General features: G+C 45.5%; 2 protein-coding genes across 4 annotated transcripts in view; one reads left to right on the top strand and one right to left on the bottom strand.

Moving 5' to 3' along the window:
• Window positions 1-3471, top strand: part of KIF25 (kinesin family member 25) — a 45899-nt gene extending 42428 nt beyond the window's left edge. The window contains exons 14-15 of the mRNA XM_051811157.1: window positions 1738-1893; window positions 3090-3471. Of these exons, the coding sequence (XP_051667117.1) occupies window positions 1738-1893; window positions 3090-3247 (314 nt within the window). The 3' untranslated portion in view covers window positions 3248-3471. The remainder of the gene's footprint in view (window positions 1-1737; window positions 1894-3089) is intronic.
• The window catches only part of FRMD1 (FERM domain containing 1), a 61769-nt gene that overhangs the window by 2658 nt on the left and 32013 nt on the right, over window positions 1-27098 (bottom strand). For 2 of the 3 annotated variants that reach the window (XM_051811155.1, XM_051811154.1), the window contains exons 8-14: window positions 26250-26315; window positions 25973-26041; window positions 25609-25783; window positions 23525-23860; window positions 23256-23384; window positions 22461-22540; window positions 16809-20443 (exon numbers count right to left, since the gene is read on the bottom strand). In XM_051811155.1, the coding sequence (XP_051667115.1) occupies window positions 20156-20443; window positions 22461-22540; window positions 23256-23384; window positions 23525-23860; window positions 25609-25783; window positions 25973-26041; window positions 26250-26315 (1143 nt within the window). In that variant the 3' untranslated portion in view covers window positions 16809-20155. Of the gene's footprint in view, window positions 1-16808; window positions 20444-22460; window positions 22541-23255; window positions 23385-23524; window positions 23861-25608; window positions 25784-25972; window positions 26042-26249; window positions 26316-27098 lie in introns of those variants that run through there. The other variant, XM_051811156.1, reaches the window with a different exon arrangement.

Genomic DNA, 27098 nt, shown 5'->3' with positions numbered 1-27098 from the left:
GGGCTCGGCAGGCCAGATCCTCCAGTGAAGCCAGAAGAGCTGTGCTAACATCAGTGTTAGATGTGGCCCAGCACACACAGCAAACTGCCCTCTGCCATCAGCTGTGCTGGTGAATTTACCCTGGTAAAAGTGAGGGCAGCTGTTAACTCATAATTGTTTTAAAATGTCAGCATCTCTAAGGGAGCAGCAGTACATCAGGCTTCTCACACACTTCGGCACCCTGCCTTGTTAGCTCTACAGCCATCCTCAGTCATTTACAGGCCAAGTGGTCCCTTTCTGGCAAACTAGGTTTCAGTTTGAAAACTCAGCTACATGTTTTCATGGAAGTTCATCTAATCAAATGCAGATAATGAGCAGTTTAAACAAGTACCCCCTCACCTATTTGCAGTTTTCTGCTTTAGGGTGATGTCCGTTGTCTCAGGAGTCCACCTTTCCTTGAATAAAAGAAGTCAGGGGATGTCTGTATACACAATGGCCCAGTAATGTAAGCCTGAGATTCATCCTGTCACAGATTGTTGTCCACCCTTAGGCAAGTCTTCCAAACTCTTTTGCTCCGTGTCTCTCTGACAAGAGACTCTACCACTCTAACCTCATCCTCTCCCACAGTCACATTTCTCCTCATTGTCCAGACTTCTGGGGTTTTTGCTATTACTGTGCCTTTGCACATTTGCCTCTTGAACTCCTCATTTGTCCTCCCAGTTTGGAAAATGCTGCCCTATGGGAAAACAGGATCTCTAGCAGCTCCCTGAACCTGTCTAGAGGTGGGAGAGTAGGCAGAAGAGGAAACTGTTAGCCCTATCTGATCAGCCCACTACTGTGAGCTCTGCCTAACATGGATCATGTGCTCCGGGTAAGGAGAAGTGATTGCAGATCACTTCTGTACCTCATCCACTGTCCTGAACAAAGCTCAAATTTGAATAATGTGATACTAAATGCTAATAGCAAATTTCTCCTCCCCAAATGGGCAGGAGGAATTAATTACTCTTAACTGCACACTCATCCATACTGATCAGAGTTGAGCTTGCAGCACCTCTGAGTTGGTGCAATGTGTTGCATAGACCAAACCTTTCCAGTGTTGCTCAGGGGCAGCATAGCTACATACCACCATGCTGCTTGGGTGGTAGAAGGGCATAATTTTCCTTTATCCATTTCCTTATAGCAAATCATGCCATAAACCTCCACCTCACAGCCTTGAGTGAACACAAACCCCTCACGCTTGTGTCTGCTATACAGTTTTGCTTCTGCAGCTTGTGCCATCAGTGCCTCCCCTCTTTTTCCTAAGGGATATAGATGGAGCAGTTACCTATTATAAAAAATGGTAAAACAAAACAGACTTCTTTCTGGGGACATTGTGGACTGGTGTTTTGTCTTGTCTGATCTTAAGGTGTTCCTACGTTCTCGGTTCCTTGTTCTTAATACATATGAAGCCAAAGTGCGTTGTACAGATGAAGAGATCAACTTTAACATGAGATGCTTCAGACCATCTGTAGACACTGAACCTTCTTTAAGAAGGTTCTTCAAAAGAGTGTGTAGAGTATTAAACAATTTATTGGCAGTCCAGACTGAAAAACCACTGCATCTTGCTTTTGGCATGGGTGGGCTGGAAGTCGTTGTTCAGAATTTGTGTTTAAAAATGTTGAGTCAAAAGTAGACGATACAGCAACAGAATTTTCCCCACATTACAGTTCGAAGCAGCTTTGCTTAGTGTTACCATTGCCTTTTTCTACACTGTACCAGGTATGTCTGGAGTGACAGGGGCAGCACTGAGAGAGACATCGTTTATTAACCGCAGCTTGTCCGCCCTGGCCGATGTTCTTGGAGCAATAGCAGAGCAGCGGTCTCATGTCCCATATCGGAACAGCAAACTTACCCATCTGCTTCAGGACTCCGTAGGTGAGGGATTATTCTGATTTCTGTTTAACTAGAGATTTCTCCTCCTAGTTTTCACCTTCCTTTGTTGTGTAAAACTAGAGGATGATCTTGTACTCCTTGCTTGTATGTGGCCTCTGTTCAAAGACTCTGGTCCTGGAGCCAGTGTGAGTGTGAGTACACAGTGAGGGTTCTGAACTCCTGAATTTGGCTAAACCTTGCTGTTTCCAAGGTTCATTTGAGGAACATCTCAATAGGATCATGTAAAGGTTAAAAATTGCATTTCACTGGTGTTTCATGTCAGGTACAGTTGACAAGTTAAACTTCAGTCTTTATTACTACAGGGTATAATCAAGTACTTGCACATTCCTTAATATTGTGCCCTGTAGCAGTGAGACAAAGGAGAAAGACAGGACATGGTACTGTGCTACAACTTCTTTCTGTGTTTGGGACACTTCCTCTTCTTTAGCTCCTCATCTATGCAGAAGCAGTTTTAAAGCAAGTGTTATTCCTGCAGTAATGTCAGATTTGTGTCCATTTTTATAGTATATTAGACCATTTTTCTTCAGCCAGGAAATATTAGCCCTCATGCTTTTAATCTCCAAGGCATTGACAGTGAATGAGGTAATAGTTCTTCAGAGCTTCTGAAATACTATTAATTTTTGCTTAAGCTTTGAATTTCACCTACTGCTGGAGTCTCTACTGTGAAAAGAGAGGTGAGTTTAGGGGCTATGTGTAGGCACTGAGCTTGGTTTTAGCCATGCCTGGTGTATGACTTTGGTGACACTGTTTATGTCAAGTGTTGAAAATGGCAATTTCCTCCTTTGTTAGATCATTCTTGGTAAACTTCTGAGTCTGTTTTGTTTTATTGTCACACAAATAAGCCATTTTACCATTGCCCCAAATTTACAAACATTTGGCAAAACTTAATGAAGTGCCCAGGCCCATAACATACGTGCTGATTAACTGTGAAGTTATAAGGAGCAAAAAAAAATCTAAGTTACAAACTGTGAAACACTTGGGGGTAAATATTCTACTGTTAGATATAGACTCCCCTTGAAGGGGCTGTCTATTTTGAACAGCTTTCTCCACGAGCAATCTTCTGCTTCATAAAAGCAATGGTAACCTATGCTTACTGTTGTGTAGATCAATACGTTACCAGTGTATAACTTACTGAAAATGAGGTAAATAAGTATGTTTTGCCTTTTCCCTGCTTTTAGGAGGCGATGCTAAACTGTTGGTTATGCTGTGCATCTCTCCTGGCCAGAAGTACTTAACAGAATCAATGCAGTCTCTGGGATTTGGGACTCGTGCTCGGCAAGTTCAGAGAGGACAAGCCAAGAAAAAAAATTTCCCAATGCCTAGTAAAGCAAAATAAAACTTAAGACTCCTGTGGATTAAAGTATTATTAATGAGTTCCTCAGACTGAAATGTATATTGTTGTCCTAAAGCCATTCTTTTAGATATCATCTGCCAGATAAAATAAACAATCCTCAATATGGCATTAGTAAGCAATAAACCTGCTGATACTGTTCTTTCTCCTAACATAATAGTAAGTATTGACAACAGCTACCAACCATGGTGGAATGGCAGAGAAATAAATTGGGCTTTCAGACATGGCTTTGCCTGTGTGTTACCTTTGGGCAAGTAGAACTAAGTCAACAGAGCCCTGATTTAGGATGGTTCACTTCTGAAAGGCCAGGGGTGCATTCTGTTTTCTCAGTAGAAGACAAGAGTCTAAATATCACTCCAGTGCTTCAAAACAGCAAGTGAAATACTTCCTCCCAGCTTGGATTAGAATGAGATGTCATTTTGGATTGCTCTTCTATCTAGCACAGATGGGGTCATTCCTAATGCAGTATCAACAGGCAGGAGTGTAAAGCAGTCTGTGAGCTGTATTGAATGGAGTTCTGTTCTCTGGTTTTAGGTGGGAAATAATGGCATTAGTGAGATGGAGAAAAATGAGTTAGGCTATATCTGTTATCCCTCTGGAATGTAGTTTAGGAAGCAAATGAGGGATTACACAACTTTCTGAAAACACACTTAGGTTAAATGGTTGGAATGAATTCCAGCTCTGCTGAGTTCACTAAAACCACAGCTTTGCCTAGTTTGGGGGTATTTTTGATTCATGAGTGCTGAGAGGCCCTGAACTAAAGATCCTAATGGGACCCACCTTGTACAACTGTTTAGTAGTACTCTGGCCTCGTTTCTCTTGCATTTCTGAAGCAAGTTAAACACATCACAACCTTTAAGCTGTACCTGCAGATTAGAAGAGGATAACCGTCCATCACACAAATAAAACACCAAGTAGCAGCTTGTCATATGCTATTTGTAATCCACAAGTGGCTTTCATCCTCTTATACCAGTGCTGAGAAAACATCATGCAGGGTTTGTGAATGAAGTTACACTGGGAGAAGTTTCAAGGAAGTTTAAGCAGTGTTAGAGATGAGAAGTGGTTCTGAGATGAGCAGTTGGGTTCAAATAACATCTGATGTGTTTTACCCACTACGTTATTGCTCAGCAGAGGCCTCAAGATCCACTCCTAATTTTTTCCACCAGCAGTTACTCTGCCCCTAGACTGGGAGAGAGGTCATTGTTGGGTCACTGCAAGAAGGCTTAAATTGCAGTGGCCTACCCAGAAGGCTGGAGTTTATAGTACTCCAAGTCACTTAACCTTCACAAACATAAATATTTATCCAGAGATTATGTAGCATACTATTATTGGAATTTCATCCTTGAATATGTAACAGCTGCTGTGTTGCATGCAGTGCTCTGGTGCTCAGAAATTACTATCAAACCAAGTAGTAACACTTGCTTTCCTAAATAATGTCATGAGGGTAAAAAATGCCTTAACTTTACCTGATTCCAACAGTAACAGATGGTTACAAAAAGAATTTGGCCACTGGAACTTATGAAGCTGAGTGGTGGTAAAGCAGTCTCAGGTGAGAAAGTGTCAGAGCGAAGAGTGTTAGCCAGGTAAGTGAAATGCAGGAGCAGCCAACTTCAAGCTCATTGTAGTCTCTGGACAGCTAGGCTACTAAGGCAGCCTGGATTACAGCTCAGAGAGAGGTTGAGTGACAAGGGCTAGCTGATTCCACCAGCATCTGTAAGTAAGTTCCTCAAGTACTTTAGGGATTTGACATTTCCAAGTGTTACACAGAAATGCAACTTGTCACGAGCTGCACTTTTCTCCAGAAAAACTGCTCTTCAAAACTTTGCATTTGTTTACAATCTGTATGGTAGGGGAAAAGCAGCAATACTTATTGTTAGAGCAGAGAAATAAACCCCTCAAATATGAGCAAGTACCAAAAGGTTAAGTTTGTACATTGACATTAACTCTGCCAAATTCTGAGTATGCAACATTCCCTATTCCTGTTTTCCTTGTCAGTGTAGCCTGTTGCTCAGTGTATGACCTGCACAACGGAGCGTACAGGATATGCAGGGCAGGAAGGTTAACATTTTGTTCTAAGAACTTTCAGGTTTGGAATTTCCTGGGTTATAGAGATGTGATTGCTCAATCCCAGTGTCAGATGCGATGCACTGAAGGGAAGAAGGGTAAAGGTTGTAAGGGTACACAGCAAGTAAGAGTGAAAGCTACCTAAGTCAGGAGAAGTTAATTTCAATGAAGTCCATGAGTGCATGGTGCAGCATTCAGCTGGTGTCTTGGTGTACTGAAACAAGAGCACTCCCAACTACCTTCTGCCTGCTCAGGTTGGTCACTGGGTCACCGTTCTGGAGGCAGTGCTGCTCCTATAAGGGGATGCTCTCTCCTGTCCATGATCCTTGGTGCATGGACCTTGGTGACAGTCAACACATTAACCTTCCACTGCTGGGCTCTCATGCTCCTCCCCTAGACTCCAACTATCTCCTGTGGCCCATTCAGTCAGTGCTCAGCTATATCACCTTCCTCTGCACCCTAGCTGGCTATAGGAAGCTCCACACAGTGATGTAAGGTATCACAAACCCCAGCTACCCACGGGACTGGCCTCCAGCGCCCCTCTCGAGTTTATGCTGCTGCCTTCATTGCTCCACAGAGCAGCTGAGCAAACCATTTTACCAACAGTAGCCAGAAGCCTCCACCTCTTCCTCAAAAAGCCTACTCATTATAGAAACCAGCAAATACCAGAGAATTTGCTCTTGTGAATAGTTCAGTATTCAGCATCCTGGTTTAGTGTCCAGCTGGTCAAGGAGTCAATGGCATGAAGCTTGACCAGCATGGTAGCTGCCTGAGAGGCTTAGGGTCTCATACTCCTGCCAATGTACCCCGAACATGTTATGTAAAGCTGGAGGCAGGTTTCAAACTCCACGCACCCCTTGCCCCTGCCACCCTACTCACACATCCTCTAACCTACAGGCCAAGCACCCTCCGAGAAAGCAGAAAATTTGGATTCAGTTCAACGACAAATGTTTGAGCTCCTGTCTCTCCCAGCACATGTGAATGCTCTGGCTTTTCAGGACATCCAGCAGATCTGGAGATAGGTAAAATGGGACTCTGTCAGACCAATCCCCAAGTCCTAATAGAAGCAAGTGCTTATCTAAGGTAAAATACACACATACATGTACACACAGACTACACAAAGGTAGCAGAAGCCTAGACTTCTCTAGAATCACAAAAACCTTCAAAGTACCAGTCCAAAATTTGTCCCGAAAGTACAGTTTGGTGCCCACATTTCACTGTCAGTTTATCATTACAGATGGAATTTATCAACTGTGGTTGGTGGTTCCCCTTGCAGCCAAAGGAAGGGGATTAACAGGATAGATCCACTTTCAGCAATGCCTCTGCCTCCCTAGTCTAGCAAGGGAATCCAGGCAAAGGGTTTAGAGCCCCAACTCTCAGTTTGCCACAGCCAGGGAAACTTGTTGCTCAAGGACCTGATTTTGAAGAACATACAACTGCTGTGGAGGTTCTTCACTCATTTTTTTCAACCTCAATCCCTACCATACCTGCCCAGCTGTAACCTTAAGCTCTGTGGTACTAGTCCAACCTGTGTCTTTCAGCATTTGCAAATCTGTCCCCAATTCACTTGCAGCATCCAGCTTTTTGAACAGGGGAAGGCAGCATGCAGTGAGGCAGAGCAGACATATGGCATAGGAGCAGCTCCCCATCAGTTCCCTGCGGAAAAAAGTCCTCACACTGCACCATTTGCAGTGAATGAATTCAAATGGGACAGACTTTTGTCCCAGCATAACTCTCTTGTAACTTTATTACCCCATATCTGTCTACACCGACTCCCGGTCCAAGCTCTCCAGCCAGCCAGATGCTTCTTATCCACCCACACACCATACACACCCACGTGACTGCTTCCAGAGAACAGCCATGCTTCAAGCGGCTTTCCAGCTTGACCTTGTGATTCTTTTCACGCATACACTAATCTTAGCTCTGGCTAGCTCAGGACCACAACATCCTTGCTTCAGTATTTTCTTCTTCTTTTATCATCCAGGTGGCTGGTGTTGTCCATCCAGCGGCTCCTACAGTTCCCTCTCAGAATGTTTTACTCAGTATCCACAGGGAACACCTCTGCTCTGAGTGGTAACACTGCAGTTCACAGCACTCTGGACCCCCTCCAGACAAGCCTCTAATCTTCCTCATCACCCGGGAACACTCTTATCAGCTGAGCCCAAGGAAGCGATGTGATTCACAACTGCTTAGGAGTGCTGTATCTCATCATGGGGTTAAAAAAAGAAGTAATTAAACCACCCAGTGCCTTTTGCCCACTCTTAAACAAAGCCTTGACCTATGCTGACATTTGAAAACTATATATTTAATTTCCACGTGGCTTCATGTCTCAGCAGCAGCCACACCACAAAGAGAGGCTGCTCTTGGTTTTAGCCAGGCTAGAAAAACCATAATCAGCATTGGAAGGTTCACAAAAATGTTTAATTTGTTATTAAATTGCTGATTCCATTTTATGAAGCACTTTTCCAAACCTTTGCAAAATGCGAGGAGCAGGCCGAATGAAGTGGTTACTGGAAAGGGCTTTTGGCTCCTGCTATGGAGAAGCAGTTGCAAGCTGATGGGCTTGCAAGTCCCTTCCAACCAGACAAAGAAGCAGCAGCATCTGCTCATGGAGGAGCAAACATGCCCAGAGTGCAGAAATGCCAAAGGTTCTGCAGCCTTTCACAAAACCAACTTGGCATTTGAGCACTCCTCTTTGCCTGTGTTCTTACCCAAGATCTCAGATGGAAAAAAAAAACAGTTGAGCTCTCTTCTCCATACCCAAGAGTTTGAGATTGATAAAACAAAGCATTTTGAAGAGGAGTCCAAAACTCAGTACTAGATTAAGATGATGCAATGCTCAAAATTCACCTGGTTTGTTCAGTACATGACACATCTCTAATGATTTGGAGGTCAGTCTTAGAAAACCTGCTGAAATGCTAGTCAAGTGACCGGACACATTCAGATGTTGCAGTTCAAACACCTAAATTCAGCAACAAAGAAGAGATAGCTGCTACTCCAGCTATCTGGACCAAATATTTAGCATCAGCTTTGATGGAAACAACACGGGGGAAAAAATCCATAGTTGTCAAACTCCAGGAGCATGCAATCAGCATATCTTATCTGCAGACCTGCAGGCCTAAAGCTGTATCTCTGCTCATTTTCCTGGGGAACCACAGTTAAGTCAAATTATCATCCCTTTTTCTCCCAGCTCCTCTGGTTTCATCCTTGCAAGTATCCCCTCTGACACATGTTCTCTCTTGCCCTTCTTCAGGTACATGAAATTACTATCCTGGCTGGGATGAGTCAGTGCCCAGTAGTTTTAAAGGCAAGCACCAGAAGGAGTGGTTTTTTCTCTCATTTTCCTCTGGACTTTACTAATTTACCTCCTCTAAATTTAAAAAAAAAAGCCAAAAGACCAAAAAACCACAAAAAACCCCCCACCAGACACACCAGACCAAACCAAATAAACCAAAACCACCACAACCAAAAAAGAAAAAAAAAAAATCAAAAACCAAAAACCACTAAAAAAATTCCCCACCCCATTACTGTGAGAAGTTTTGGAAGCCACACCAGAAGCTTTGAAGTTCCAAGAGAAAGAAGATGATAGTTCCTCCCTCACTTCAGATGTCTGGGCTTCTGCATCATGAGCCTACTCTACCTCCTTCTGAGCACATACACACACACACACACACACACACATGCACACAGACTCTGCCCACTACATGTTCTGGTCTGGCATTTTGAATTACACAAGCTCCAGGATAAACACACAACCCAATTCAGAAATGAGAGCATTTTGCAGGGCAGTCGACACACTAGGGAACAGTCCTTCCGTATGCCTTACCTGTGGGCCTCCAATACTTCCAGCTCTATGTGCTTTGGCCAGGCAGCACCAATGTTCCCAGCATAATATGTATTACACGTGCTCCGACAAGTGTTTGCATTTGAGGTCCAGGTGTCCAGGCTCCTTTTCTCCTGACCCATGTCCCAAGCCCTCCCGGAGGGGCATGGCTCAGCATGGGTGGATGCATGCACACATTCAGGGGCTACTTCAAAAGGAGCTGGGGGAGGAGCCCATGCTGCTTCAGCTGGGTTTGCTGCCAAGGCTGAATCCATAAAGAACGGCTAGCTGGTGTTTAACATGCCTCCTAACACAACCAAGCTTATGCAGTCAGACCTGACAAGTTATTTCATGGTGTCTGGTTTGCACAAAGCACTTCCCAACAGAGACAGGACAAAGTTCACAACAGGCAATTCAATACTGCAGTGTCCAAACAGGGACATCTCATGGAGATGGCACACGGCTCAACACAGAGGGATGACAAACTGGGTTTTGGGAAGGTGTCAGGCAGTGCAACAGCCACTGCCGGGCTGCCTCTAGTGAGGGCATCCGTAAAGGGCATCGCACCTGTGGACAGCCCCTACTGATGCTGCCTTATGAAGAAACGTGTGCCCGGTCCACTGCCCTCCCAGTTTCCATCCAGAAGATAGACTTTATGCCTCTTTGTGCAAAGCTGTTTTAGATTCACCATGGGCACGTGCCAGCTGGAAATTACAGCAGTGTCTTTTGCTGCTGCTGGCTCCCTGATTCCATGAGACCCCAGAAAGACCTTGTGGTAGCAAGCCCGTTACATCAGCCAAAACACTACAGCGACATACTTCTTGAACTCTTTAACTCCCCCCTTGGTTTGTGAAGACTCCGAAACTGCCCGTACCAGATACCAGACCAGCAGCTGTGTTGTGAAGAATGGCCAATTCAAAGGGAAGTAAAGGGTGCCCATAGTCAGATCTGAGCCTGACTTTTGTTTCCTTGCCAGAATCTGGTTTATCTGCTAAATTCAGCATAACATTTGCAACAGCAATGGGCAGGATGTGACTGTGATGCCAGAACACATGTACGTGCACATTCACCAGCATTAGCTCTTTTGTTTGCCCATGGGAAGGAGAGAGGACTTAGAATAGACACACTGATGTAGGCAGCATGTGGTTGAAACCAACTCACAACAGCCACTTTTCAGGCTGCAAGAAACAGGCCAACAGTTTTTCAGCACAGGTAGGTCTAAGTTAAACCATTCTACCTTAGTCCCATGAAATCATCCTTTGCAATCCCAGCTGCAAGTCATTAGCTCAGCTCCTGTGGCATACAGAGAAAAAGTGGAAGAATTGGTGAATAACAAAAACGTAGAAATGTGCAGTTGCATGGGGACATGGAGCAGAGAAAGATAAGAAAACTATCTGCACAGTCACTGTGCAGGTCCTGGGAGGGGCCCTGAAATCCAGATAAAAACCTTCTCTGGTCAAGTTACATAGCAGGGAAATGCAACACCTGGAGAAGCTGAGAACACAGGTACTGCCTCCTGACTCTCATATCACCAGGACTGCATCCAGTCTGGCTGTGGAGCTTGCATGAGCAGCACCAACTGCCTTCAGCCAGGTCACCTTTTTGGGGAGGCCAGCCAAGCACTCAGGATTCCAACACCCCCAAGTGCTCTGTGAGAGCCAGAGAGGGTTACACACTACCAGGCAGGCCCCACCAGGACCTGTGTACACGGCCAGGCATGGATGCCTGCAGCCAGCTGTGCTCTGGGCCACACACAACATCACAGTCACAGGGCAGTGTGGTGATGGGATGCCTGAAGGCAAGGAGACACCCCATCAGAGGCACAAGAAAGCAAAAGAATCCAGCCTCCAAGAAGGCCAGTGACTTTTGGACACCATCTACCTCCCAGAAGGAGTGGAAAGAGAAAAAGAGAAAAGGGCACAGAGTCTTGAGGGAGCTCTGATAAAGGTCTGGCAGGCACAGAGGTAGTGGAGATGTGGTGACACTGACTCATACAATGTTAACTCATCGAAGCCCTGGAAACAACCCTGGGAGTTCAGGTTTCATTGGCGCTTTGCACGAGGCAACTCAAGTCCCATTTTTAGTGCTAGATTTTGCCAGATCATGGCAAGAGTTTCAGCTGAGGCACCTGTTCTTGACAGAGAAGGTCTGAGAGTCTCCTGGGGAAGTCCTGTGGTGTCTCCCACTCACTGTCACCAAGTGGCACTGCCACCAGGTCAGTCCCTGCAGATGTCCCACTGCCACATCCCGAGCTGCCACCTTCACCCTGCTGCTCACACTGCCAGGCATCTGAGGCCCACAGCCAGACGTCACTGCTCCCAGGAGGTCAGACTAGCAATCACAGCACATGTGCCCCTGGAGAGGACTCTGTTGGACAACTGACACGTGTGAAGCCAAGATATTCTCCAGCTTGAGAGACCAGGAGTGCAGAGCTGTTATCCCAGGAGAATACCAAGCTCCAGGTAAGATGAGGGACACAGATGAAATAAAATAAGGGCAGTCAGAGATAAAATAAGCCCTGTCCTAATGATGCAGTGAGAACAGAAGACTTAACAAGGTCCTGCTGAATTACTGCTGCCCTTACCCATGTCATTGCTGCCTGCAGTCCTTGCAAGTTATTCCTTACACCAACACATTACAGGGAAAAGACAGAAGCTTCACCATTAGGATGCACCAGACAGGAGGAAGGTAGAAGCAGTTTCCATCCCAGCAACTTGTAGGTTATGGCTCCTACAGTGAACATTTGGAAAGACTGAGAGGCAAACAAGTCCTACCCCATTACCCCAGCAAGGCTTTCCTTACTTCTCTCCTGGGTAGCTCATCCACAGGATTATACCCAGGCCTTCTGGTAACTTCTTCCAGAGCATCTGTTGAGACCTTCTCTTCTCCTCAGAAGAGAATTGATTTCCTATACTTTGATTGCCCTCCTCTGTAGCACTCTCCACATGGACCTGCTACCAGCTGCAGCAAGGTAAACACCTGATCCACCCTTTATGGGCCCTGCCCTGAGGCAGAGGAGACCAGCTTAGGGACACCATAAACCACCTCATGCTCCTCCACACCTAAGATGTCAGCACTGAAGCAGCTGTCCCTGCTGTCACTGACTTGTGGGGCTCTCCATTTTATCCATTCATCCTCAAATGGGAAGAAATTGTACTTGCAGCTTTGCAGGCGCTCGCCCGGAGTTAGAGAGGCAACTCTGGGCCTCAGTACTGCCTTGATGAAGCAGACCCAGATTCAGGCAGTAGCAGTCTTGAGCAGCTGCTTTGAGGAGTCTTTAAAGGTTGTTAACCTTAAAGATTCTCAGTTGTCTGCAAGCTCAGCTAATGCTCGGGCAGTGTCCTTGAGAAAAGCAGCCTGCAAGAGCTCCTACCCCCCTGTGTTCATTCTGAAAACAGGATAAAAACAGCATTGTGGCTGTGGCAACATGCTTGCCCTATATTTTTCAGCAGCAATTCTGAAAATGTTTGATCTCAATTTGGTTTGTGTTGAAGCAGATTGGAAAGCAACGGTTTGTACCATCTCTGTTATTTGCAGAGCACATGTTAAGCAAAACCATACCCAGTTGCTCCCACAGCAAACCCTGCCACTCATTCTCCTGCAAGATGTGGCCAGCTGAATGCCAGTGCTGGCAGCCAGGCTGGGCTGGGACTGGCTGGGGCACAGCTTCTCCAGAGGTGGTGTCCACACTCTCAGCCTCAAGGCATTGCACAAGCATGAGTTTGGATCTAGATGTTCAAAAACTCACCTGTACTTGGGGCTCTCTATTGCCCTTCTGGCCTGGGCCCTTTGAGCACTCCTACTGCCAAATTTTCCCTTCATCAGGTATGCTAAGAAGCTTTATCTGTTTTTCTTATTACAAGGTGTGAGCCTTATGCAAAAGCATGACTCAGGAAGCTGGGCTTTACAAAGAAAACCTAGAACACTGCAACGCCTGCAAGAAATGCAGTCACAGTTGGCAATACTAACATTATCCCCCTGCCCCCAGGTGCTTCACCTGCCTTAATGCACCCACTCTGGTGATTGGCATGTCCTTCCTGACCATCCCAAGAACAGGAGCTCCCAAAAATGCATTGCATAATCCATTAGCACTTTAACATAGGAATTATGGGAGTCCTCTGTTCATGTCTGACTAAAAAGACAATAGGCAGAAAGTTTGCATTAGCCACAGAAAGACCATATGGGCTGAAAACCCTCCCTGATTGCAGCAGCAGTGTGTGCAGCGTGTGCCAGTGTGTGCAGTGTGTGCCAGAGGAGAGGAGCAGGACACTACTGGTGTTGCTGGTCCTGCAAACACAGAGAGCTAAGGATCCACTTCAGGGGACAATACAGATAAAACCCAGGCTAGCTTCCCATGCTTCCTCCACACACAGTGAGTCATTTAACCCAAAATATAGGAGCACAGCTTACAAGCCAGGCAAGAAAGATTTCAGTACCACTGCCAGGAACAAAAATATACTGTAGCACAGACCTTATTTCCTGTGGTGGGTACCCCAGAATAGGGCAAAAAGCCTCCTCGCTCTCATCCCTTGAAGTTACACAGGGAGCAGAGAGAAGTACCGGCTTTCTACAGCACATGATTTTGCTCAGGAATCTCCATCCCAACAGCCAGAGCTCTTTTGAATGCACTTGTGTCTGAGAGGGTGCAGAGAGGAGGGTAACCCCAGAGCCTGTATCCAGCAGAAGAGCAGGGAGGGGCTGCCTCAATGCAAGTCTTCCAGCCTGAAAGCCTTTGATTAGAGAGTGAGCCACAGTCAAGGCTTCATTTTCTATAAGGGAATGTGGATGTGGGAATCATTCTCTGTTGCAATGATTGTCAACCAGCTCAGAGTGTTTGTTAGCTGGTTGTAGAAAAGGGGTTGAGTACTTTCTGTGGCTAATGCAAACTAATTTTTCCTACACTGAATACTCTACTTTTTCTAAAGTGGTATTTTCCACATGGTGGCTTGAGATTGAAGGCTTCTAGCATATGCCATATTCAATTATCTTATTACATATTGAGAACATCAGTGATTGGAGAAAGAAAAATAAAGATTGGTAGAGACATATTTATGAGATTTAAAATAAAAATGTGAGGTTTCTATTTCCAGGAATAAAAATAAAGCAGAATTTTAAAATACCACAGCTATGCTTTTCAATGGCCCATACTCAGCTGCTCCTGCAGTCTACCAGAAAGGATAAATATGATTTTTGATCATTACATGTCTGTGGTAGAACAACAGACTTTTCATGCAGGGTTGCTACCTGGATCTTACTCTAGCAACTACAATCTCCTCCTTGCAGAGCCAAATTCAGGGTTCAGAAGGACAGATACAGCCAGTATCTGGCTGACCAGGAGCATGACAATCCAGCATGGCTATGGGCTGGAGTGTGCCCCCAAAAAACAAGCTTGAGGAACATGCCAGCAAAGGAAGGATGGGAACTACTTTGAAGTGGGTTTACTCTATAAAATGTTTGCATGAGAGAAGTGAAATCATCCATGGGGAAGGAAATCCTTCACATACATTTCTCCATCATCCCATCACTTCCTCCAGTCTATCCCTGCTGACCAAAGGCACCTTGCTAAAACCAGATTCGCCCTTTCCTCTGTTTCCCTCCTGGTGAAGCCCAGCACCAGCCACGGCTACCACAGAATGTGCCATGCCAGGAATGTGCTGTGCAAGAGGCACCCAGTACCTGTGCAGCGCCTTGCCGAGCTGTGGGCTCAGCCACTCTGGCAGCTGCCCCAGCTGCAACTGGGCTGAAGGCAAGGACAAAAGGGCCCAATTGTGACAAGACAGCAGCCCAAAACTAATATTCAGCTCCCCAAGGGGGTCGTGGAAGTGGAGCTGGGCAGTGGGCAAGTGGTTGCAAACATGCTCAGATGTCATTAAAAATTCAGCACAGAATTAAAAATTCAGTACATCTAACTTCGCGGGTGCAGCTAGGGGAAATACTCAGTGATGCTGCTCTGACACTGCAGAGGTTCTGCAGAAAAGATGCTCACCCTGAGCACAGGCAGCTCGAGGAGGAAAGAAAAACTGCCTCACTGAGTAGTACCCAAGGCTCGGCTACCCCTGTCCTGCCTCCAGCGATGGCCCCACGCATGACACTGAAGGCAGCTACAGCCACAGAGCTGGCACAACACACACAGAGCCATGCTGCCGCAGCTATCACCTCTCAGGCTACAACTGCCCCGGCCTCTGGGACTTACCATCCCATTGAACGAGCGTGTCTTCATAAACCAAGTTGCTTGGGGTGGTTCTGAACTTATATCGACATTTCACACCTGGAGCATCCCATACCAAGGATTACCAGAGGCTTTCTCCCCAGTGCAGTTTAGGCATACTGCCCTGCACGCAGGAGCTGGACGACACGCTGCCCCCGTGACCTGGAACCACTCCATACACTTTTTGTGCGGGATTCAGGCACACCTGCTGGCCACCGCCACCTTTGGACTCTGCTTGCCCGACTCCCGATGCCCCGGTGCCCCCCGTCCCACAGCCGGCCCATGCCCGTGCCCCGGGGGCGGCAGGCAGTCCGGGCCCGCAGTGTGTTGGCAGAGGCTGCCCGAGGGGTGTCCCCTGGCTCAAGGCAGGCGCACCCCGGCACCTCTGGGCCGCCCGGAGCCCGGCGGGCAGCGCGGCCCCGGGCCCGCCGCGCTCCTCGGCCGCCGCCCCGCGGCCCGGCCCGGCACTGCCGCCACACGGCCGCGCCCGCCCGGGAGCTACGGCACGGGCACCTCGTCGTGCCCCATCTCACCCCGCTGCCGCCAAGGGAAGCCTCGAGGGGGCTGTATCGGCCTTCAGTGTCTCAGGCCCCACTGCCAAGAACTCCACTGAGGAACTGCTCTCACTTCACCCAAAATACCTGGGTTGTCTTACCCGTCAGCTTTCGCACCGCACCCCCATGCAGTTCCCACACCTGGCATTCCTCACAGATCCAGTGCAGTAACCACACTGCCCCCCTCCCACGCCGTACCGCTTTACTGAACCCACACAAGGTTTGTCGGTAGCATCAGAAGCCCCACCTTCAGAAACAGACTCATTCCATGAATTCTGGTCACCAGCATTCCGCCTAGTGGGCAAGAAAGTGCTATAACTTGCCAAGCAAAGAAACAAAGAGAAGTGACAAAGCCCTTCAAATTCAGGTGACTTAGTATTTGCCTGTTATTTTTACCTCCACAGAAAGCTCCATGAGTTATCAAACCACCTCCTTCCAGCATCCCCAAACCAAAGATGGATGAGTCTCTAGTCCTTGAAAATCTATTTACTGGAAACATAGCAGGTGCTGGACAGAAATATGAAGTACAAGAAAGGATGTCATAAGAATAAGGGCAACACAATAACAAAGTCTATAAAAAGCAAATTTTTTTTTCAGAGTGCTAGCTTTGATGGTCCATAACATATTCAGAGGAAAGTAAGAAAACAAACAACAAACAAGTGACCCCCAGCCATCAAGCTTCTTCAAGAAGAGATCCAAATAGTCATACTACGGCACTCGTTCATAGATTTACAACCCAAGAAAAGAAAACTTTCCTTTATCCATGCCAGACTCCAGACCAGCAGGTTAGGTGACTTTGGCAGAGTGCTGCTTTTCAGCAGCACTTTGAATCATGTGGGCTAGTGTGCCTGCCCTTGGAGGCAGCCCACAGATGATGCTGACAGGATCTCTCTACACCCTTGAGAGTTCACATGCTTGGTTTTCTTGAATAACCACCACAAGCAGCTTAACTTGTCTCTTCAGTTAGATTCAGCTCCCATTAGTGTCCCGCTGACTCCAACCTGCTCAACTGGGTTCTTAATACCTGACAGAGGCCCCTTTGGCATTGTACTACTGAGAGTGGCAGGGAGGAACAGGAGTTGTTCCAGTGACTACAGTGCCTCTGGGTTTGTCATCACAAGCAGAGCTCATAGGGATTACAGTCTGGCAGCAAATTAATTTCTACAACCTATCTCAAATCGAAGACATCATTGGACACCATCCTCCTAGGATGCAAAAAAAAAAAAAAAGCTACGCAACCACCTTTTTCTATCCATACTTTATTGCAGGTGTACATATAATTATTTTTATTTTAAACAAGAAATTCCTTTCATGGAAAGGAGAAACTTTTACCATTAAAATAGAGTGATTATAACACGAGTATTTTACAAATATGTACAAATATTGGCAGCTAGTTTCTAACTGATAAATGTTTACACACTAACGTCTACCAAACTATCAAACCCAAAAATAAAAAGAGACCTTCTAAATCCAAATACAAACAAACAAATAAAAAAAAATCTACTACTAGCAGAAACAGGTGTGGGGGTTTTTTTATATGAATACAAAAAATTGCATAATAGATATTCACAGTGCTTGGAAGATATTCATTCTCAGTCTATACACAAAAGCGTCTGGTCTTCCCTTCATATGCATATATCACCTATAGTACTGGAGGAGTCTGCACACACCACTGAGAGAAGATGGCCAGACCTGTAGAATTTGCCTTCCCCACCAGCCATGAATAAATACAGGTACATACAAGGCAGTGGATGCTCATGCAAGTCAATTACACTGTTTTCAGGCATTGGTGTATTTTGTAACCAGTGGCAGCAGCGTTACAGCACTTCACCAAATCCTTTGGAAGCCTGGTAACTGTAAAATGAGAATACCAAGCTGCCTGGTGGCAATAAACACTTCAGTGGTTAGGCTGAAGGAGGTGTGAGCGTGATTGTCTTTGAGACAAGTGTGCACACGGTGCACATGCGTTTTATGACAGTTTTCCAAACAACTACGCGCACTGATTTTTGACCTTTTTGTCTTGTGAACGACCACTGCCAGAACCACAAGTAACCATAGGAGAGTTTAGCACAGCTGTTGCTCCAGACCCCACCCCCCCACTTTTTCCACAGACAGATGGGCATTGCTGCAGTAAGACCCACCGCTCCAGCTCTGCAGTGGCTGCAAAAGCAAGGCTCTTGCACTGCTGCAAGGCTGCTCCCTGCAGCGCAGCCACTGGTCTCCTGGACCCTGGCTGTGCCCATCCCCCATGGCTTACAGCCAAACAGGACCCAGGTAACAGGGAGCAACAGACAGCGGGAGGCTTGACTGGACTGTTCAAGAGCAGACAGCCAGATTTACTTTATCCATTTAGATCCATTTAGGAGAGTTTATTTTGGATGCAGTAAGCATACCTCAAGTACTTTGTAAAGGCATTTTGGCTTTGTTTGGAAGAAAGGAAAAGAGGCTACAGTGAACACACAGTTCCTAATTGTTCATTACAAAAAGAAAGAACAGCATGATCAAAGAGGGCACAGTCAATTAAGTCATGGTTGCAGTGAGTCTGTGCCCACCGTTCATTCCTCAAACGCACAGCTAGGGTTTAGTGCTGGATTCATCTCAGAGGAAGTACAGCCCCTGATGCCACTTCAGCATATGCAGAGGCACCTGCATGCTCTGTCTCTACACCACACTTGCATAGAAATAGTGAGATGATGACAGCTTATGAGAATGCAATTTACCATACAACTACTAAGTTTGCAAGCCCGCCATCAAAGCAGCAGCTCAAACCTTCCTCATCGTGGTCTGGCTTTCCTGCCCCTCCTCTGCACAACACACACTTCCTCAACCAGCAGAATAGCATCCCTTGGCTTTTAGAATTTGCCAAAACACACTTGCAAGGTTGTCAAAAGCTGGGCAGAGGTTACACATACCTTCAAGTACAAGCTTCTGAAATGCTGTGAATTGATGAGGGGAGGAGGTACTGGGGAAAGATAGGGGAGGAAATCAAACATATGTTTATTTGTATCTAACAAGGTAGCAGGATATTTTCCACACCAAATGCCTGAATCAAGCGTCATTATTATTATTTTCCTAGTGAGAGCCAGCACAGCCAGCTCCACCACTCTCAAGATCACCAAACAAGTACCCTTAGTCTGGCACACAAACAGCCTACACTTCCACCATCATCAGCCCTGCAGCACCACACACACATATTTGCATGACCTATCCATGACTAAGTGGGACACAGTCACTCTGTCTGTCCTTACAAAGAAACTTTCTCTAGTCCATACTTGTCTTCTAAGCAGAGGAAAAAATTCTAAGGAACAGATTTATTAAAAACAACAAAACAAGAATAACATAAAAGTATGAATCAAAGTAAGGGGTGATCATGTCTGGACAAATTCTCCAGTCACACTCCTGTCTTCAAAAGCCAGTCAATTAACACTCTTAACTTGTCTTCTGTACTCTCAGAAGTAGCCAAGTCATTTGTTTTATCATCTCCCCATCTCCCCAAGGATATAAGCATTTATTTATCAATCTGCATCACAGCAATACTAGACAGCTGAGAGACAGTTCCATTTGTTGCAGTAAATAAAAAAAAAAAAAAGGCCGCACACTGTATTTGGCTGGATGCTTACAACAAAACTAAACAACAACAACAAAGAAAAGAGGAATAAACTCCTGGCAGAGCACGTCTTGCTCCCAGTGAAGCAAATAGGCAACTTGCATTCATTATAACAGAAACAGGCCAGACACTTCCATACACAGCCCTCCAAATGTGCTCAGAGTATATCCTGGCCTGACAGCTGTTGGCAGTGTTGCAGCACCACAAACTCAAGACAGCCAAACTATCTGTACACTAGCATTAACAGACATGGACCACAAGAGAAAGGCAGGAAGATAAACTGACATAGACTTTAAATTTCTTTCTGATTAATCCATTTAGACAGAGTTTGCTTTACTAGCTCAGCATCAGTTTTGGTCCACTGTTTTTTGGTTTTTATGTTGGTTGTGTCACTGCTAATAGTGCAAGCCACTTCCATTTTCTGCTCAGACAGACACTTCCAATGTACACGTTAAGTGCTACACTCGTTGATTTGCCCTGTAGTCAGGTCTGCAGAAGTGATGTCACTTCCTGATACGAAGCTGAATAACAAAACCGTTCACAATCTTCTGCAAGAACCAGAGTGACATCACGTGTGTTAATGAGGTATATATTTCCATAATGAGCTGTTTCCTGGTATGGAAGAGCTCCAATCTCATTATACCACAAACTCCTCTGGGAGCTGATCCTCTCCCAGCAGATCTAAGGAGAGGCAGTTCATGGACCGCTTCCCGTAAAGGGCAGACTTGGTTTTGCAGTCCGCTGTGGAATAAACACAGCCATAGATAGACAGCTTATCCTCCAGGCTGCAGCCAAACGTGTAGCTGTGGGACGTGTCTGAAGACAGTGTGGCACTTAGTGGCGGGTGCTGGTGCTTATAAAGGCGGATGTCATCCAAACTCTGGCTGTGCTGGTCCATGCAGCTCCTGCTTTTGGGCGATCTGACCTGCCAGTTCAGCAAGACATACACGAATAAAAACAATGAGCTCATATACAGACTAAGGATGCTATGCATGCTACAAATTTTCCAAAATTGTTCTTCCATTCTTTCAAAAGAGCCCCACCAGCCTTCTGAAGGATGTTGGCTTAATGAAGAAACTGTGAACCATTAAAAAATTACAAGTGCATTAAGCTGCCTTATGTTGAGCCAGATTCTGATCTGTTTGCACTGTGTTCTCAGTGTCCAACACAATGGATGAAACGCTTGACAGATACTGACACCTGAATGACCTGACATTTCTTGGCAGATCCATGCAGTCATCCTCAAATGGACAAACTGCACTTAAAACAAAACTACCCCAAGCACTTCAACACACTGAATTAAGTCTATTGAGCTGAAAGGAAGGTTCAAAAGGCAGTGATGCAAACCAATGGGTTACCGTGTCCAGTAATTGCAACAGAGTTTCACTACATAACATCATTCTGCAAACAGGAGCAACAAATCAGCAGTACTTCCTAGAGGCAGCATCTTGCTATACAAGCTGTAATGAGTCAGCCTCTGTGAAGGAATTATTGACCATTTGAGACATTTCCAACTTTACCACTTGCTTCTTGTCTTGCTCTGCCTTTTTAATAGTCACCTCTTAAATGCTGATAATAAGGCTGATTTCAGGAGTATTCTTTTGCACCACAGAAAACGTCCTCCCAGTATCACTTCTCTCACTGCAATAGGAAGGGCATTAAAAAAACCACCCCGAAGGAAACCCTGTGCTGGCTCAGCTGTACTCCCAGAAACAGGAATATGTTGCATGGTTCTGTTAATGCTAAGGAAACCCTGCAGCATTTAGTAACATGACCTTGTAAGAAAGGTTTTGGTGGTTTTGTAAGGAGGCACCTAATATTTGATGCATAAAAGTGGCAGCCAGGTCTTTGCAATTGTATAAAAGTGTTGATCAGAAACATTTTTATAAAACAGGTGCCTCCCAGTCAAGTAACAGAGTAAGTATGTGTTGGTAACAGCAGTAACTTTAAAAATATTATTTTAAGCAAGATGCCTCCTTCCAGCCTTGAGCTCTTAAGCCGTCATCTCAAATATAGGCATAAGTTCACTATGATTTGTACTGCATGGTCTTTAGCTTTGGAAAAAATAACCAAGATTTTATTCAAATCTACTATAGCACTTTACAGACTATTTTGCTGATAAGTGAAAATTTCTCATTACTTTTGACTGGATCCAGGAAGAAACATGAAATACTAAAAAAAAAAAGTCCTAAGAAGTGATTGAAATCCTTGTTCAGATATTTACAATTCTTTCAGCAGATAACGCCAATCTGGATTCAGAGAGAAAAGAAAACGTGGAGGCTTTTTCTCTGTTTGTTTTCCAAAACTCCACAACATTTCTACCCCAGTGGATGCAGCTATACTTTGAAAAGAGGCCTTCAAAAGACATTTTAATAAGACTTTTCCAAACAAAACTTATTAAACTATGTACTTTACTATATATAATTGCCCTTTCTCAAATGTTTGATGGAAAGAAAACTTCAACAACAAAGACTTCAGCACACACAGAGTATAATCACACAAATGATATAATAATTAGAGCTTGAACATCTGTTTTTGCCCCAATGTGATTTACTTCTGGCTTCAGGAGCAGGAAGATGATTAAGTTTGCAACCCACACCCAAACTGCATGGATTGTCTTTGCTCTGTAATCCACTGAAAATCTGGCAGTGGTTGATTTTCCATTTCCCATCCAGAAACCTAAGGTAGACAATAACTGGCTTGCAAGATTTCCTTGCTGATTGTTCCAAACCTCTCTATAGTATTCTGAACCCAATGCTGCTCTCATCCTATTCCTGAGAGCAGTAGCAGGCCAACAGCTGGTTTTGATTACACCATTTAAAAATGAGTCAAATCCAGACCAATTTAGGTCACCTGATTTACAGCTGTCTCCATTACACTAGACCTTGGTTCAATGCCCACGCACATGCCAGACCCTCCTGCTGAGCACCCCCCTCCCTTACCTGGTGAAGGGATTCCACGCTTTGGCCTCTCATTTTGATTAGCGTGACTTGCACCACAGACAGTGATCCATGATTTATAGCTGTAAAGGAGAAGGAGAAAGGGAAAAGCAATGCAAGTTTGAGGTTTTGTGGGCTGCAGAAAAGGGAAGTTGTTCTCACAGGCCACATTCAATCCCTGCTATCCTCTAAATATAAATATGTATCAGTAAGCACCCTCAGTGCTCCAGGAATTTTGCTCACAAGTGCTCCTTTTCACCCCTAAAGATCAATATTTAAAAACTTTCAAGAAAACAGTTTCTCACCAACATGTCCCATTTTCACCCATCTTGTTTTACTATAAAGGCTGTACATCTTAAGGCCAGACAGCTCATGTGTGATCCAGTTGTCTAGCATTCCCTGTATCACAAGCCACAAAACTTTACCTATGAATTCCTGTAACTAGCCCATTTTTCTGTGGTTGAACCCCTTGGCTGTTTTGTGGTAATCAAAATTTTAAAGCAAATTACTTCACTAAAAAAGATTTACCTCAGTTATCTTTTGGTCATTAACTGAATATAAACTTGGCACATTTGGATAAGGGAGACTTTGAGGAGCACAAAGAAGAGCAGCACTGTACAACATGGAATGCTGCCCTTTAACCTCTAGATGAGCTGACTGCAAATCCTGTTGCAGAAGGCAGTAAGTAGCACTGGCAGTTGTTTGGAAGAAGGTAACAGTTTTCTTAGGTCCCTCAGATTATGCCTGTTGCTAGAGCCTTAAAGAGCAGCACTGAGCAGTACCAGAACGCCATCTCACCTTGGCAGCTAGCAGCATCTAGAGGCAGAGATTCAACAGATTCTCCCACAGTGGCCTCCTCTAACTGGTTTCCCTCTAAAGGCTCATCTACAGGCATCTCCTCTGGCTCATCTACTGCCAGCTCAAGCTCTAGGAGAAAGAGAGCAGCAGGAGAATGGTTAGCATTACACTTGTGCTCCAAGCTGCTGTACAGACTCTTACTCCCCATTCTCCTGCAGGAGAAGACAAAAGTGGGCTTAGAAGTCGCTCCATGTCTCCAAATTCTTTACCATCATCCCGAGTGTCATCATCAGCCCGCTGTTTGCTGCCAATGTCAATGCCAGAGCTACCATGGCTGATGGTTGAGCTGCAAGATTTCTCTTTCCTATGCACCCGGTCAATGCTGAAGGGCTCATCCACCGACATTTCCACTGACACCCGGTGCCTGGAGTCAGCCTCGATGCCCGATGTGTGAGAGCTGCCATGGCTCCCTGTGGACTGGCGTGAGAGACGGTTATCCCTCTGGCTGCCCCCACTGCTCCCGCTGCCACGGGAGTTCTTGTCACATGGGTCCAGGTCCATGTCTAGTGTGTCACTGATGTAGGACTCTCGGTAGCGCTTCTTCTCTGGGGAAGAAAGAAGAGAGAAACCAGTGGGAACTTTATGCAAGACCAAAGGAAGGGAAGCAAAAATATTCAGTAAGTTCTGGGATTGGCACAACCTCACAACTAAAGAACAACTCCTGCAGCTACTGAACAAATAGAGGGACAGTTTTGTATTTTGTTTGCTCAGCAGATACTGGGATGCCCAGCTGGTTGTAAAAGAATTAGTCATATTCGAAGTAAATCAGCATGTTCTGAATTAGAACAGGCAGGTAGAGGCAGTTATGATACAGAAAACAGCAGGTTCCACAGTGAAGAAAAGGTCAACTAAAAATAAACAAACAAACAAACAAAAAAGAGAGTGGCTTACTTAGCTAACTTAAGTGCTCAATCTTTAAAATCAGATGCATTGGCTCATTCTTGAAATAGTCACCAACATGTGGAATCAGCGAAGAACAGAATCCCCATAGCTGGTGTTTATTAATGATTTATTGTTTCTCCCATGGCTTATATGTGCCGAGGGTGGTCAAGAAGTCCATGAGACCCTAAGAAACACAAAACCACCTAGGGCCTTTTGCCCACAGGCACACATGATCAATGAGCCTTTCTACAGGTGACTTGCACATGCCACTGTTTCTGCCTGCACAGCTCAAGGCCACTGTTGTTACCTCACTGAAGGGAAAAAGAAAGAACCAAGCCAGATGAGACCAAGGGCTGCCTTGCCCTGTACACTGATTCCATACAACCAGCAATCACCACTTCAGAGATTAATGTAAGCTCCTTAGAATTAGTTGAGATGAGCAAGAACCAGAAAAGTTTCTTCCTGAGATCTACCTGGAAGGAGTCAGCCTATGTCCTTGGACAAGAGGACCAGCTACTCTTTGACTGCTACTGACCTTGAAGGTAACAATACAAAGCTTACAATTCAGAGAAGACAAAGTATCAATGGACAATACGAGGAACAGCAGTCAGGAAAGAAATAGGAGAAAAAAGCATTCAGGTGAAGGGTAGAGGGAAGGGGACACAACCGTATGAAAGAAGGGCTATGTAATGCATTTAAAACAGTCACCAGGAAGAGAGAGGTGGGCTGAGAAGTTGTAGGAAACCCAGCCTGCAGAGCTGGAAAATGAAAGGGGGTGAGCTGAGAGGTGATGAGGTGAATGAAATTTGCCTGCAAGGATACTAGGGAGTATTCTTTCGTGTTCAAATCACCGTTCCTACAGATACTCTACAGGAACCCCATCAGAAAAGACAAATTCTGGGAACCCTGATCTGCTCTCAGGCTGTTTCTGGCACCTGCAACTCCTAGTTTTTAGCTGGATGACACTAAAGACTAAATTGTGTGCAGTTACTTTAGTAAAGGGCACTAAAAAAAGTAAGACACAGGCTCACAATTTGTGCTTCTGCTTGAACGCAAGATGATTTCATTCCAATGGAAAGCTTTTTATTTAAAATTATTTCCACTCAGAAGCATGCATCATATCCACAAATTGGAAACACAGAGAGTAAGGATCTTCTCTTACTTAAAAGGAGATATTCCCCCTCTACTACTCTCACACACTCATGCTTTCTGATCACAGTCTACAACGTGGGAGCCATAAACATTTCTCAGGAACAGACCTGAAACATATCTAACACCTCTGTTTCTCTCACTGGGTCCTTGATAAGTCAGAAACACCATTAATTAGATACAGAGCAGCCACCGTGAAGCAACAGCAGAGCCTAATATGCTCTTCCCCTTACCAAAGTCACCTGGCTGTTCCTTAACATACCTTCAGCCTCCTCCAGTTTTTGGATTTGCTTCAACACTGGCTGAATATTCAGAAAGAGCCGGTGACTGTTGCTGAGCAGCTGCAGCAAATGCCGTGACCTGAAGGGGCAGCCTGTGTAGTAAACCAGTTTCCTTGCAGACGGCAAGCCATCTGGCTGGATCTCAAATTTTTTCCCCTGCATATAGAGGAGAGATGCCAGAGAAATGAGCAAAAGCATGTTTCCAGCCACACAGCTACCAGAGATAGCTGTGGTTTTGTGCATGCAAGTGACAGGACTTGACATGGCAGTGCAGGCAGGCTGACAGCTTTGCCACATCCCAGGTTGACAGCCACTGCCAGATGGCCTCCATTCCGTCATACTCACCAGAAAGGCCAGCTTCCCAATGTGCGACCAGGGAAAGTCGTAGAGGAGCTGGCGAACGTGATTCACCTCCTGCAACACATCAAACTCAGAGTGACAAAGGGACTGGCAGGTACAGGGTGGAGTCAGCGATGTGCAAAGAATTTGCAAACAACCAAGAATTTGAGATATGTGGAGCCTGGTGTTCACAGGGGAGGCAGAGGAGCCACAGTGAGGGGGGAGGACAGAGAACTGGGCAGAGTTAATGCTACACCAGAAGGCTTTCACAGCAGTCTGTTACCTGATAGATGTGCATTCCTCTCAGGGTCAGGCCCAGGATAACTGTTGGTCGATCCTCCTTCTTATCCTAAAAGAATAGAAGAGCCTGGAGTCAAAGGTTAATCTACAAAGACCATGCCCCTGTTCTGGCACCTACTGCAGGAGAGGTAGCAGGACTCCTCATCAGGCAGATGCCATCAGCTCATTTGGTTTTTATTATGTTTGTAAAGAGCACCTTGCCTTGTTGACCCCTGAAATATCTACACCTTAAATCCCCTTGTGCTGGGAGACTCAGGAATTTCAGCAGCCCATGTCCTAGCTGCCCTGGACAGGGAATCCTGTAGCTTTAGTGATTTGAGGGCATGGACAATTACTGCTCTCAGAGGTACCTTGTAACCTCTCATACTGCCATGTGTTGTCTCTGCTATCCCCACAAACATGCACCATTCTCGCTCCCCAGGTAACAGAGAGCCCAAAACAAAGGGACACCCATCCCCCTCTCCTTGCCATGGCACTGCTGTTCCCATCTAGGGACTTCGTAGATCTTAGGTGTCCCTTGGCTGGGGGGCTAATCAATACTCAGAGTTATGGGACTTTCCTTCTAACCTTTTAATCTGGGTTTTGAGAGCAGGTGGTTTTACATGTTTGCATCTGGGCTGGAATTCTGCCTTGCTTTTAGCTCATGTTGTATCTTGCTATGACATACTTCGTCTCTGATAAGATTCCTCTGCTTGAAGACCAAAAAAAATATCATAAACTAATTCTTTCAGCCTCTCCTAGCACAGCAGAGTTAGGGAAAGGAAGGCATGTTTTTGTTAGGAGGAGAAGGAGGAAGAAAATTTCGGGGTAAAAATTTATGGGCTCACAGAAC

This window comes from Manacus candei, unplaced genomic scaffold (assembly GCF_025592945.1).
Source record: "Manacus candei isolate 608988 ecotype Guabito, Panama unplaced genomic scaffold, ASM2559294v1 h1tg000081l, whole genome shotgun sequence".
NCBI lineage: Eukaryota > Metazoa > Chordata > Aves > Passeriformes > Pipridae > Manacus > Manacus candei.
The sequence above is the reverse complement of the archived record's forward strand: the minus strand, read 5'-3'. Positions and strand labels throughout refer to the sequence as shown.